This window comes from Plecotus auritus, assembly GCF_963455305.1.
Source record: "Plecotus auritus genome assembly, chromosome: 8".
Taxonomy (NCBI): Eukaryota; Metazoa; Chordata; class Mammalia; order Chiroptera; family Vespertilionidae; genus Plecotus; species Plecotus auritus.
The window spans coordinates 69,725,025-69,739,293 of record NC_137782.1 but is presented as its reverse complement, the minus strand read 5'-3'; the positions used below and the strand labels follow the sequence as shown (position 1 = coordinate 69,739,293).

At 49.0% G+C, this 14,269-nt stretch overlaps 1 protein-coding gene across 1 annotated transcript; it reads left to right on the top strand.

The window, feature by feature from the left end:
* Window positions 1-337: 337 nt before the first annotated feature.
* On the top strand, window positions 338-7,887 carry LRRN4 (leucine rich repeat neuronal 4). Its single transcript, XM_080687010.1, has 5 exons — window positions 338-557; window positions 1,580-2,222; window positions 2,755-2,959; window positions 4,477-4,614; window positions 5,981-7,887. The coding sequence occupies exons 2-5, from the start codon at window positions 1,589-1,591 to the stop codon at window positions 7,191-7,193; spliced, it is 2,190 nt and encodes a 729-aa protein (XP_080543136.1). The 5' UTR covers window positions 338-557; window positions 1,580-1,588; the 3' UTR covers window positions 7,194-7,887.
* The last annotated feature ends 6,382 nt before the right edge of the window (window positions 7,888-14,269 follow it).

Below are 14,269 nucleotides of genomic sequence, written 5' to 3'. Positions count from 1 at the left end.
CCTATGGACTAGAGTACCTTCCTCCTTTGGGCCACAGGGCTTCCTCTTCATACCAGCTCGCCATTCATCCTCCAAGCATCCCAGGAAGTAGAAACCACCTATCAGGAGGATCAGATTCCTGGGAGGTGACAGTGTCACCTCTGCCTCACTGCGCCCATCAGCCCTCAGCCCTCACCTTGGCAGGGAGAGCTGACTTCCTCTGTTTCTCAGGCCTGGAAAGGCAAGTGTAAGGTGAGAAGAAGATGGGGGAGGGCTAGGAGGAGGAACCAGGCCTGGAAAGGGGCAGGTCCAGTCCCAGAGTGGGAGGAGGAGACAGGCACTGAGGGTGTTGGCTAAAGACCACAAAGTGAGGAAGGAGAGGCGTGCAGGGACCCAGATATCTCAGGACCTCTCAGTGCCTGGGGCAGGTGGGGGCAGGGGCAGGGGCATCTGGGAAATAGGCCTCCCTCTGGAATTCAGAGTTGAGCTGCTGTGTAAGTCACTGGCTCCTGGGATCTATAAGACAACAGTGAAGACTACAAAAGGGCAAGTGCCACACTCCAAAAGGACAGCTTCCGGTGAGTATGACACACTGCTGGAGGCATGGGTTACTGGCCTCAGTTTCCGGCTCTTTCTCACTGCTTGGACTCCAAAATAGCAAGAGGGAGGTCTGGATGGTTGCTTAGAGACCTAATGGTCAGCAGAGTAGCTGGGGCAGGAACACACAGCTACAGAAATGGGGGAATATCAAGGAGTGACGTCAAGGCCAAGGCTCAATTGGAAGTAACTTTGCTTGATGTACCCCCTACCTGATCTCCCAGTTGCCCTGTGCAATCCTGGGTACTCCAGAAACTCCACAGCTGGTGACTCTCAGCCATCCCCTTGGGCACGGCTGACCTCAGGAGCCTTGGCTTTTGTTGGGACCAAGGAGGGACCAGGAAAGGCTTGATTCAGGTTCCAAGTATCGCATCTGTCTGGGGGCTCCTTGCTTCCCTGACGGCAACCCTGAGCCCCGCCCCCCCCTCCCCCCACCATGAAAGAGATCCTAGAACTTATTTTAAAATGTGACCTGCAAACCGGGTCACATGCAAACCAGGACTCACCTCTGAGGCTGGGCAGTTCTAAGGGGAAAATGGGGGCAACTGAGTTTTGCTGGGACTGACAAAATCTTCCTCAAGTCCCATGCTCATTATTAATAGGCATTTTTGTAGCAGCATCTGTGCACCTGAGAAGTTTCCAGCAATAAAGCGCAAGTTCCCTTCCCTCCAGAAGCTCATGGGATGGGTTTATGGGGTTACTGGGAGGTTCAGGCCCAGATGGGGCAGATGAGAGAGGCCTTCTGCAGGAGGTCCCTGTGGGTTAGCATCCACAGAATGAGAGGGAATTAGAGGGAAGGGCATGGCTGGGAGAAGGAAGAGCAGAAGGTGCCACAGTGCACCTGAGGGAGATGACAGGGGCAAAGTCACTGCACACCTAGTAATGCTGGGGACAGCCCAGGACTTGTGCTCCTCCTCCAAGCCCCGTGGTAGGGGGCACATTTACCCTTCTTTTGGGGTGTTTCTTCTGGATTTAATGCGCTGTCACGTTATTCTCTCCCCAGCCACGCACCATGTGGTTGGCCCTGCTGCTGCCGCTGCTGCCCACAGCGCTGCACCTGAGCCTGGCAGAGCCTCCCCAGGAGAGGGTCCCTCTTTTCCGACTCACTCAGCTGGGCCCCTGGGGAAGCGGGGCCAACGACACCACCAGCTCGCCCTGCCAGGGGCTCTTCGCCGTGGGGGCCACGACCTTGACTCTGTCGAACCGCAGCCTGGAGCACCTGCCAGGCTGCCTGCCCCGCGCGCTGCACACCCTAGACGGCAGCCACAACCTGCTGAGCGCCCTGAGCGCGTCGGAGCTGGGCCACCTGCCGCAGCTGCAGGTGCTAACGCTGCGCCACAACCGCATCGGCGCGCTGCGCTGGGACCCCGGCTGGCCCGCGGGGCTGCACACGCTGGACCTCAGCTACAACCAGCTGGCCGCCCTGCCTCCGTGCGCCCGGCCCGCGCTGGGCAGCCTCCGCGCGCTGGAGCTCGCCGGGAACCCCCTGCAGGCGCTGCCACCCAGGGCCTTTGCCTGCTTCCCCGCGCTGCGTCTGCTCAACCTCTCCTGCACGGCTCTGGGCCAGGTGGACATCGCCGACTCCGCCTTCGCGCCCCTGGCCTCCCTCGTGGTCCTGGACCTCAGCGGCACGCTCCTCAAGCAGGGTGAGTCCTGGGCGCCCCGAGTTTTCAGAGGCGGGACCAGTTTCTTGGAGGGGTCGCTCACAGTGCTGCTCATAGATAACCCCGCCTAGATTGCCTGAGCACGTGCACCCCGTTCCAAGGGCCATACAAGGGTTAACTCCTTGAGTCCCAAGAGGAGGGAGCTATTATCTCGGTGTTGCCTATGAGGAAACCAAGGGCCAGAAAGGTGAATGACTGACCCAAGGTCTCACAGCTCAGTAAGTGGTGCCTCCAAACTTAAACCTAAGCATTCTGGGTCCAGAGCCCAACCCTTTAGCCACGACGCGGTTCTACTGCGACCCAGCAGAGCTGGGGAATGCTGATAGAATGGAAGGATTGGTCTTTCAGGTGATATCGCCCATAGTTCTGAGCTTCCTAAAGCTTCCAACTGTGCCCATACTCAGCAATGACCTTCACAACTCACTTCATCACTCTTGGTGTTTCCATAATACCCTGCCAGCCTCCTAGGTCGGTGGCTTCCTGGGTAGTGGGCAGTCTCCCCTGTGTGTTTCAGTTCAGCCGAGGTGGATCCAAGACCTGCCCAAGCTCACATCCCTCTACCTGAGGAAGATGCCCATGCTGAGGAGCCTGGAGGGGGACATTTTCAAGATGGCCTCTGACCTGCAACAACTGGATTGTCAAGACTCCCTAGCACTTACCTCTGTCCAGACACGTATCTTCCAAGACACTCCTCACCTACAGCTCCTTCTACTGCAGAAGTAAGTGTTTCTGAGTCACATGAATGAATTTTGCCTGTCCCCCTATGCTGAATAGGTGTAACTATCTTATAGAGCATACCAGACTTTAATTTTCTTCCCGTGGCTCTTCGGGTCCTCTCTGGGGTGTTGTTCTTCCTCATCCTTTGGATGGCATCTTGGGCAGGTCCCAGATAGTCCATCCAGCCTGAAAACCATGCAACTCAGTGCTGTCCAGAGTAATATTGAAACCCCAAACTCTCATGCATGTAAGGTTTCCTTTAAGCCCAGATGAGAAACCTGTAGTGGAAGAGGGGATGAGGGCATTAGGTTCTTCTCTATTTCCCCATCCATCTGCTTCTCCATGTGGGAAGTCAGCCCTTCCAGAGGTCTAGGAAAGAAAGATGAGAGGGTAGAAAGGTCCTACTAGTGGTCAGGACCCAGGGCTGGTGTCTTCTGGTCTGTTGATGTCCTAAGTGTCACTATATCCACCTCCTTCCTGACTCCCAACAGGAAGGACAGTGTCCCTTTGATGATGATCCCAAGCCACCTCCTTTCCTGGGAACCCATACTGGAACCTGGGAAGTGGGCACTTTTCTCAGTGTAACCATTTCTCTCTTTTCTCTGCTAGCTCTAGACCCAACCAGAGTACTTCCCTTTGGGGCTTGTCAAAAGGGACAGGAGATAGAATATGCAGAGCACTTAGTGCCTGGCACATGGTGTGTGCTCTATAACATTAGTGCGGATGATGGTGGTTGTGATGAAGGTGATGCAAATGATGAAAATGTTGGTGATGGTGGCAGTGGTGATTGTGATGATGCTGGTAATGTGATGTATTGGTGACAGTGATGGTAATCCTATATAGTAAGAGGGTAATATGCAAATAGACTGAATGGTGGAATGACCGGTTGCTATGATGCGCACTGACCACCTAGGGGCAGACACTCAATGCAGGAGTTGCCCCCTGGTGGTCAGTGGACTCTCACAGGGGGAGAGCGGCTCAGCCAGACGCCGGGCTGATGGCTCACAGCTGGCGAGCACAGCGGTGGTGGTTAGAGCCTCTCCCACCTCCGCAGCAGCGACATCCCCTGAGGGCCCCCAGACTGCGAAAGGCCGCAGGCTGGGCTGAGGGACACCCCAGTGCATGAATGTTGTGCACCGGGCCTCTGGTGGTGATAATAATGATGGTCGTGGTAATTTGCTGATGAATGATAACTCTGTCTCAGATCTTCTTTTGAGCTTTTGACTGATGCAACATTGTGTATAAGGCATAAGATGTGGAGCCAAACTGACTGGGCTCAAATCCTTACTCCACCACTTACTAGCTGTGTGAGTTAGGGCAAGTTACATAACACCTTTATAGAGCAGTTTCTCATCTGTGAAATGATGACAAAAAGAAAGTCCAAGGTCATTAAGAGTTTTGCCCAAAGTGAGATCATCTAACCCCTAACAGAATGGGTTTCCATACATCACTATGACTCTGGGAATAGTTTTGACCTGATTGTAAAAGCCTGCCCTAATTTATTTTCTGTGTATTTCAGCTGCAACTTGAGTTCCTTCCCTCCTTGGACCCTGCATTCCTCTCAGGTTCTATCCATCAACCTCTTTGGCAACCCCCTTACTTGCAGCTGTGAGTTGTCCTGGCTCCTCATGGATGTAAACAGGACTATCTTAAGCAGGTAACACATTTACAAAATAGGTGACTGAGGGGTGAGGGTCAGCCTCCCGGGGCTGATGTCTGGCTCACTCACATAAGTAGGCTGGGCAGGTTGGCAATGTAAGGCAGGGCGGATAGCCCCCAGGCAGTCACATCCAGGGATGCAGAGGGGCAGAAAGCATGGAGGAACAGACATGGGAGGTTTTAATCAGCCAGATCAGGAGGTAGGGCTCATCACTTCCACTCACATCCACACTTAACTGCAAGGGAGGCTGGGAAAATGTAGTCTAGCTGTATGCCAAGTAGGAAAAAAAAAAAATGGGCTAAATGAACAGTTGGCTTGTCTCTGCCAAAGCAGTGTTATCATTGTCCCATTTTATAGATGAGCAGGTTGGGGCCCGAGGAGGGGACCTACTTGCTTAGATTCATGCAACTTCTGATTGGAGGAAGCAGAATCTATCTTCGTCCAAAACTGTGCTCTTAACCACTGGGTTCTCCTGAATCCCCCAAATGGAGCCTGGCTTCCTCTATCACTCAGTCCAAGGCCAGTGGGCTGACAGAGCTCCTGTGGGACAGACGGAAGTCCTACAAAGACTTCTCGTTGGCTCTTAGCTGGAAGAGCTATTTTTGCAGTGGGGAGCCTGCCCAGGTTGGCCACCAGAAAAGGATGTGGGTTGGGAACACCTCCCTCAAACCAGCTCCACCAGCTCACTTTGGGAGACATTCCTCCATCCTGGGAGGGTTCTTTTCGCACCTCCAACCCAAGCCTGGAAACAAGTGAGGCTCAGTCTGTCCTCTTCTCTCTTTCATGTTGATTCCAAAGACAAGCACCCATGCCTTTTGCAGCGAAGGGTCTCACTTTGTATTAATGAAGAGGTTGAGAGTACAGGCTCTTCACCCCACTTAGCACTGTTCATTTTGGCTGCATTACTTGACCTGTCTGGGCCTCTCCCTCCTCATCTGTAAAATGGGGATAATAGTGCCTACCTCATAAGTAGCGCAGATTGAATTCACTGATACAGTAAGGTGCTCACCATAGGTCCTGGCATGTGACAAGCACTCCAAAACTATGTCAGCCAGTATGTGACCCGTACTCGTGGCCAGGAGGCAGACAGGTGAGAACACTCAGAGAATCTGGACTGCCCTTCGCAGTGCTCGCCCACATTTAGGCTCTGTGCCATTTGCTGGCCCTGCTAACTTGCTTCATGGGAGCCTCCTCCACAGGTCACCCTGAGGTCAGTGAGGTGATGCGCAGCGCCTACCCTGTGCCATGGGGTTCCTGTTGACAAGGCTAAGCAAGAGGGATTGTCTGCACTGAGTACTGAAAGGCCAGCGCAGAAAGCGGCCTTAATGCCAAATACCTTCTAACCGGTGGACCTCTCCCCTAGGGCAGCAGACACGGTGTGCGCACCAGCTGCAGGATCCCACGGGGCCTTCTCGGCCCCTCTCGCGCTGTCCCAGCTGCCCAGTGTGTGCCACGCGGACCAAAGCACCACCCTCCCTGATTCCAGCCCACCCTCCTCTGCGGGCTCCACCCATGCGCCTTCTACACCCGGTCCCTTCACCCCGCTGCTGAGCACAGCCCCCTCCTCTCAAGCTGTCGGAGGCCGACAGACTGTCACCAAGGCCCCCTCCCACCCTGAGAGTACCCCCTCACGAGCCACGTGGTCGCACCGCGGTGTCGGGACCGGGGCCGCTGCCTCCACTACCGGCTCTATAGCAGGTCCCAGGAACTCCAGCGCTGCAAGCAGGGCCTGGACAGAGCACGGACGTACTGCCTTGCTTGTCCTGGACCCTCATGTTTCAGCTGCCTCCATCCCACCCACCAGCAAACAACGTGGGCTCGTCCCTGCCTCCCGGAACCCACTGAGCACCCCCCGGCACTACCAGACGACACAGGCCACCCCGCAGGCTCCCCACCCAAGTCCTTCTGAGGATGGAATTCCAGTCTTGGTTTTGGACGACTCCAGTGAGGAGGAGGAGGAGGGGCAGGAGGAGAAGGTGAGTGCGCCTCCCCAGGGCGTGGCCTGTGATTACCACCCGTGTAAGCACCTCCAGACGCCATGCGCCGAGCTGCAGAGGCGCTTGAAGTGCCAGTGCCCCGGCTTCAGCCAGGAAGACACCATCCCAGACCCTCCCAAGCTGCAGGGGGTGTCGGAGATCACAGACACGTCCGCACTTGTCCACTGGTGCGCCCCCAACTCGGTGGTGCGCAGCTACCAGATCCTCTACTCTCTGGAGGGCTGGCCGGGGAACCAGTCCGCGGTAGGGGACATCTATGCCACGGCTCGGCAGCACCCGCTGTACGGGCTGTCGCCGGGCACCACGTACCGGGTGTGCGTCCGGGCGGCCAACGGGGCCGGGCTGAGCCAGCCGCAGGCCTCGGGCCGGAAGGGGCCGTGCGCCTCCTTCACCACCAAGCCCAGCTTCGTGCTCATCTTCGCGGGGCTGTGCGCCGCCAGCGGCCTGCTGCTGGTCAGCACCCTGGTGCTGTCCGCGTGTCTCTGCCGGCGGGGCCGGAGGCAGTGCTACCACGCGCACCTGGTGGCCTACAAGAACCCAGCCTTTGACTACCCGCTGAAGCTGCAGACCTTCACTTAGCTCAGCTTCCCCTCTTCATTCGAACTCGAGCTGAGGAACTGGCTGCCGGCGTGCAGAAAAGAAGATACGGAGGGTCCAACACGGCCCCGTCAGTTCTGAGCATCTGTAATTCCAGAGAAGCCAAGTACTGCTCCACCACACACAGAAACTGGCTGAGTTTTTCAGTCCAAGGAACTTCTCTCCCTGCTACTCCACTGGGTCTGTTTCCAGAAACGTGATGGCCCCCATCAAACCACCCCTCTTGGGCCTGGGCATTCTTGTGTGTTGTTGTTTTTCAGTAGCAATCAGTGCTCCTCAGTGTCCAGAATTGTGTGTGGAAGTAGGAAAAGATAAATTCTATAATCCAGCCTCCTATACTGTATTAGAAATGACATCCGCAAGCCGTTTTAGGAAGTTGAGGGCATTATACTAAGTCAAATAAGTCCCCTCGTGGTCAAGCTCTGGCAAGGCACACGTCTGTTATTCAAGGAATCAACCCCAGTGGGTTCTTAATCTGAGAACTGGGTGAGGGAGAAGAGCACTGGTTGTTTCCTGAGGCCTCCCGAGTTTCTTTGTTGCATTTCAGGATGTGGCAAAACGTGCTCCTAGCTTGATAGGCCCTTTGCTCATTTTTAATTGGATTGTTCGTTTGGTGTTGAGTTTTATATGTTCTTTATAAATTTTGGATATTAAAAATATCAAATGATCACTGGTGAATATGTTCTCCTGTTCAGTGGTTGTCTTTTAATTTTGCTGATTTTTTCCTTTACTGTGCAAAAACTCTTTAGTTTGATATAGCCCAATTGTTTATTTTTTCCCCTTGCCCAACAGGGGAAAATATTGCTATGGGAAATGTCCAGAATATTACTGCCTATGTTTTCCTCTAGGATTTTTATGGTTTCATGACTTACATTTAAGTCTTTTATCCATTATGAGTTTATTCTTGGGTATGGTGTAAGAAGGTGGTTTAGTTTCATTGTTTGTTTTTTTTTTGCACTTAAAAAACATTTTTTAACAAAAAAATGAGCAAAAGCAAACCTCAAGGCTCTAGTTAGAGGCCAAAGCATTTCTCTCCTTTTATTGAATAGACTATCTTTACCCCACTGTATGATTTTGACTCCTTTGTCAAATATTCATTGACCATAAAGGCCGGGATTTATTTCTGGGCTCTCTATTCTGTTCCATTGATCTATATGTCTGTTTTTATGCCAGTAGCAGGCTGTTTTAATTACTATGGTTTTGTAATATACTTTGATATCAGGTAGCATGATTCCTCCAACTTTGTTCTTCTTTCTCAAGATTGCTATAGCTATTGGGGGTCTTTTGTTCATTATTTACATTAGCCAACATTTGGAAACATCCCAAGTACCCATTAGTAGATGAGTGGATAAAAATGCTGTGGTATATTTACACAATGGAATATTACTTGGCCATTAAAAATAAGGAAATCTTATCTTTTGGGTCAGCATGAATGGATCTGGAGAGTATTATGCTAAGTCAGTGGTTCTCAACCTTTCTAATGCCGCGACCCTTTAATACAGTTCCTCATGTTGTGGTGACCCCCAACCATAAAATTATTTTCGTTGCTACTTCATAACTGTAATTTTGCTACTGTTAATGAATCGTAATGTAAATATCTGTGTTTTCTGATGGTCTTAGGCTCTACAGCAGCGGTTCTCAACCTGTGAACTAGGAGGTCAGGTTTCAACTTCTGTAGAGCCATGGTCTTAGGCTCTACAGCAGCGGTTCTCAACCTGTGGGTTGCGACCCACAGGCTGAGAACTGCTACAGGGTCACCTAAGACCATCGGAAAACACAGATATTTACATTACGATTCATTAACAGTAGCAAAATTACAGTTATGAAGTAGCAACGAAAATAATTTTATGGTTGGGGGTCACCACAACATGAGGAACTGTATTAAAGGGTCGCAGCATTAGAAAGGTTGAGAACCACTGTGCTAAGTGAAATAAGCCAGTCAGAGAAAGACAAGTACCATATGCTTTCACTCAAATGTAGAATATAATAAAATAAACTAACAAACAAAATAGAAACAGACTCATTGATAGAGAACAGACTGGTAGCTGTCAGAGGGGAGAGGGGCTGCAGGGCTGGGTGAAAAGGGTGAAGTGATTAAGCAAAAAAGACCCCATAGACACAGACAACAGCATGTTGATTACCAGAGGGGAAGGAGAGTAAAGGGAGGTAGAGGATATAGGAGGGTAAATGATAATGGAAGGAAACTTGCCTTGGGGTAATGAACACCCAAAACAATATAAACAATATACAGTTGATGTGTTAAAGAATTGTACACCATTAACGTCACCCCTATACATTCAATTAAAAAAACCACAGTCTTCTGGGAACATCTGTGAAACACAGGAAAGGTTGTCCTTTTTAAAGTCAGTGTTTATGGCATTTCACTTAAGAGGGCAAAGGAATTGTGAACTCTTTTTTTTTTTTTTTTTAAGTAAGCATAATGCATTCACTTCCAGGAACTTGTTTTAGAAAGCAAAAGGCCTGGCCAGTGTGGCTCATTGCTTGAGCATCAACCCATGAACTAGGAGGTCAGGTTTCAACTTCTGGTCAGAACACATGCCCCGGCTGTGGGCTCAATCCCCAATAGGGGGCGTGCAGGAAGCCACCAATGGATGTCTCTCTCATTAGTGTTTCTATCTATCTCTCTCCCTTCCTCTCTCTCTAAAGTTGATAAAAACATATTTTTTAACCAAAAAAAAAAAAAAGAGCAAAAGAAAACCTCAAGGCTCTAGCTACAGGCCAAAGCATTTCTCTCCTTCCAATGGCATTAAACAATGCCTTCATGATTTGTATCTGTGTGTGGGTTATGCCTTACTACACCCCTTTTTACTTTTATACAATCTTAGGGAGAAAAGTGATTTTATAAAATTATAAGGAGGGTCATATTTCTAGATTTTAATTCTCTACATTAACATTTGGTCGCTTCCTGCGACTATCCTAACAAATTGCCACAAACCGAGTGCCTTAAAACAACAGAAATTTATTATTATAGTTCAAGCCAGAAATCAGCAATGAAGGGGTCAGCAGGGTTGGCTCCTTCCAGAGACCTGGAGAATTGTTCCATGCCCCTCTCCTAGCTTCTGGTGGCTGCTGGCAATCCTTGGTGTCCTTTGGCTTGAAGATCTATCTCTCCAACCTATACATGCCTCTGTTGTCTCACAACATTGTGTCCAAAGTGCCCTCTTTCCTATTATTTGCCCCCTGCTTTGAGATACATGGCACAAAACACTGAAGTGTACAATGTGATTTGATATATGTGTATAATGCACATATTAACTATAGTCATCATGCTGTCTTCTGGGAATCATTAGATTCCCTGATCTTATTCATCTTATAACTGGAAGGTTGTATACTTTGACCAGCTTCACACATTCTCCCACCTCCCCCACCTGGGAACCACCAACCTGTTTCTATAAAAATTTTTTTAGATTCCACATATAAGCGAGATCATACAGAACTTGTCTTTCTCTGACTTATTTCACTTAGTATAATGCCCTGAAGTTCCATGTTGTTGCACAAGGCAGGATTTCCTTTCTGTGGTTGAAAAACATTCCATGTTTTCTATATCCATTCATCCACTGACAGACAACTTAGGTTGTCTTTTGCAAATATTGCTGCAACAAACATAAGGGTTCAGATATCTCTTCAAGACGGTGCTTTCATTTCCTTCAGATAAATACCCAGAAGTCAAATTTCCTTCTTCTTTCAAGGACAGTAGACATCGGATTAAGGCTGACCAAATTCAGTATGACCTCATCCTACATAACTTGATTACATCTGCAAAGACCCTATCCTATCTAATAAAGAGGGAATATGCTAATTGACCATCACTTGGTCACAAAGATGGCTGCACCCACAGCTGAGGCCAAGTTCCCATAAGGAGCCTTAATGAGCAATCAGCAGGGACCTGAGGCTACGCCCTCCCTCGCCCCCGTGGGGCTTTTCAGGGGACCTCAGGCCACGCCCCCCACCCTGGTGTCAGGCTCAGGGACCTCATGCTGCACTCCCCCCGCCCCAGTGCCAGGCCAGGGGACCTGAGGCTATGCCTGGACCTCAAGGTGCTCTTCCCATCCTGGTGCTGGGCTAGGGGACCGCAGGCTGCTCCCCCTGCCCCAGCGCCAGGCAGGGGGACCTCAGGCCGCACCCCCCCACCCAGAAGGGCTTGACAGGGAACTTCAGGCCGCGCCCCCCACCCCGGCACCAAGCCAGAGGACCTCAGACCATACCCCCCGCCTGGCAGAGCTTGACAGGGGACCTCAGGCCGTGCCCCCCACCCAGTGGGGCTTGACAGGGGACCTCAAGGTGCACCCCCAGTGCTGGGTCAGGGGAACTCAGGCCGCACCCCCACCCAGTGGGGCCTGACGGGGGACCTGAGGCTGCGCCCCCTCCCGCCTGGCGGGACTTGATGGGGGACCTCAGGCCATGCCCCCCACCCAGCCAGGCTTGACAGGGGATCTCAAGCCGTGTCCCCCACCTGGAGGGGCTTGACGGAGGACCTCAAGGCATGCCCCCTGCCAAGGTCTGGGCTGGGGGACCTCAGGCCACGCCCCCTGTCCTGGCGCCGGGCCAGGGAACCTGAGGCTATGCCCCCTGCCTGGCAGGGCTTGACAAGGGTGGGACTGGCCAAGTCTGGATCTAGCCCAATGTGGGGGGAGTGCTGGCCAGGTCTGGGTCTCACGCGATTTTGAGGTGCATGTGGGTGGGTGGGGACTTGACTCTGGGTCCCGTGGTGCGCCCCAGACTCTGACAGGAGGAAGGTTTTCATATACATTTGACTAATTTTCTTTCATCTCTGACACTTCTTTTATAGAGAAAGGGCAAATAGCAATATTAAATTATTTCCTCTAATTAATCCCCTTTTAATGTGCATGAATTTCGTGCACCGGGTCACTAGTTTCCAAATAAGGTCACGTTCACAGGAGCCAGGGGTTAGAACTGGAACATATCTTCTTGGGAGACACAATTAAACCCACAACAGCATTTATTTCTACTGTGAAAAAAAAAAAATCCAGTTTGGTTCTCATTTGTCTTTTGTTTCCAAAGTGTGCTGCAGCACAAAAGCCCTGCTGCAGAAACTGAGCATATTCAAGTTTGACCTGCATAACTGAGTTGTACTATATACTAGTATTTCTAGATGTTGGAAGTTTTAAAAAACTCCCCCAAATTCTAAGATGTATCACTAGATTCATCACATATGTAATCAAGAGAACTGGACTAAGTGATTTAAGAGATATCTACCGGTTTCTGATTAAAAATTGAAAAGTAAAAAAAAATGCACAGCAAAATAAAAAAATATGACTAATTAGCATAAAATTTTCAGAGATGCAGTTATCCCAATGCCTTTTTAAGCTTATTACCAAATTTAGTCTGTTATGTGGAGGCACCAACATGAATTTCTGCTGTTTTGAGTCTGTTTGCATGAATATTCACACAAACATGCCTAATACAATTCCAATGTGTTCTACACTAATAGAATTTACATGTTTTATAACATCTCAGTGTCCAAAAACCTGAGGAGACTTGGACTATTTTTCTGAGGGTTGAGGTGGCCAAGATATATTAACATTGCGGACCAGTAGTTTTATTGCTAGCTTTACCAGGGGCTAGATAAGTTTCTATTGAATGAGTACAAAAAACTTTTTACATAAATGTTAATGGCACACTTTAAAATTAAATACCCATTGCATTTTGAAGTTATTTATTACATGTTCTTACAAGCTAGTATCTTTTTACAGTATGATACTTTGTAAAACACTGTAATAGGAAGTGGTACTAAACAAAGCTGGCAATTGTAACGCGTTTCTCTTCTCTTACTGTTACTCTTGTATACTTTGCAAACTTTAGTAGGATATATTTTTTTAAAAATATATATATTTCTTTATTGATTTCAGAGAGGAAGGGAGGAGAGACAGAAACATCAATGATGAGAGAGAATCACCGACCGGCTGCCTCCTGCACAGCCCCCACTGGGGATCGAGCCTGTAACCCAGGCATGTGCCTTTGGCCGGAATCGAACCTGGGACCCTTCAGTCCACAGGCTGACGCTCTATCCACTGAGCCAAGCCGGCGAGGGCAGGATATTTCTTTTTATATAAAGTTTCTGCAATTGAAATGCCATTGTAATAATTATCTTGGTATATGTGATGCTCCAATTGCAGATACGGCCGAAGTAGTGCCAGAATAGAGTCATTCAATTTTTTCCTTCACCTGTGTAAATTTCCATACTGCAAATATACGCAGTCTTGCTCTCACATACCATTCTTACAAGTAAACCATACTTAATAATTTTAGCTGGGTTGTAAGTTCAAAATAGAAGATCTCCCCTCCAGGGAATCATGACCTTCATCTAATGATAATTCTCGCATAGGTTTATATATTGTTTGAAATTTACTCATAAAGTGGTCGAGTACAGATTGAATTTTAAATAGCCTGGGTGAAGATTTAGTCCTGTTTGCATTGTCATTGAAATGCCAATAAGTCCAGATTTGTTCAAAATGATTTTGACTCATTGTCTCAGGAAATATTGGAACAGCTAGAACTGGATTTATAGACCAATATTCTTTCCAAGTATCCTTTCGAGTACACTCCATTAGCACTATAAGTCCTAAAAATTTTTTTATACCTGTTGGAGTAACAGGAGACCACTTTATCGCTTTCAAAATTTTGTTTTCCCAAATTTTGGTTATATGTTCGATTGATGACAAAATAGTTCAAACAGATTGTCGTCAAAAAATCAAGTTGGTGACTTCAATGATGGTATAATTGTAACCCCAGAATTACCTTCAAATTTTTCTAAATTAGGTTGGAAGTCCTCTTTTGACCAATCATTATCTTGGCAACCAATATGCAAATTACACTCAAAATCATGTGGAATTGTTCAAATTTTCAGGTTCGGAATCACTTGAAATTACTATTTTTTCACCTTTTTGAAGGAATAACTATATCACTGCCACTGTCAAAGCTTTCATCACTTTCACTTCAAATATGATAAATTGTCAGCAAATATATACAGAATTTTATCATGTTGTCACTATCCATGGTACTGAAAACTTAAAAAA

Excerpts from the sequence above, each read along its gene's own strand:
- LRRN4 (XM_080687010.1), top strand. The coding sequence starts at position 1,589 with ATGTGGTTGGCCCTGCTGCTGCCGCTGCTGCCCACAGCGCTGCACCTG. Across the intron at positions 2,960-4,476 it reads CAGCTCCTTCTACTGCAGAA|CTGCAACTTGAGTTCCTTCC; the intron begins GTAAGTGTTTCT and ends TGTGTATTTCAG. Across the intron at positions 4,615-5,980 it reads AACAGGACTATCTTAAGCAG|GGCAGCAGACACGGTGTGCG; the intron begins GTAACACATTTA and ends CCTCTCCCCTAG.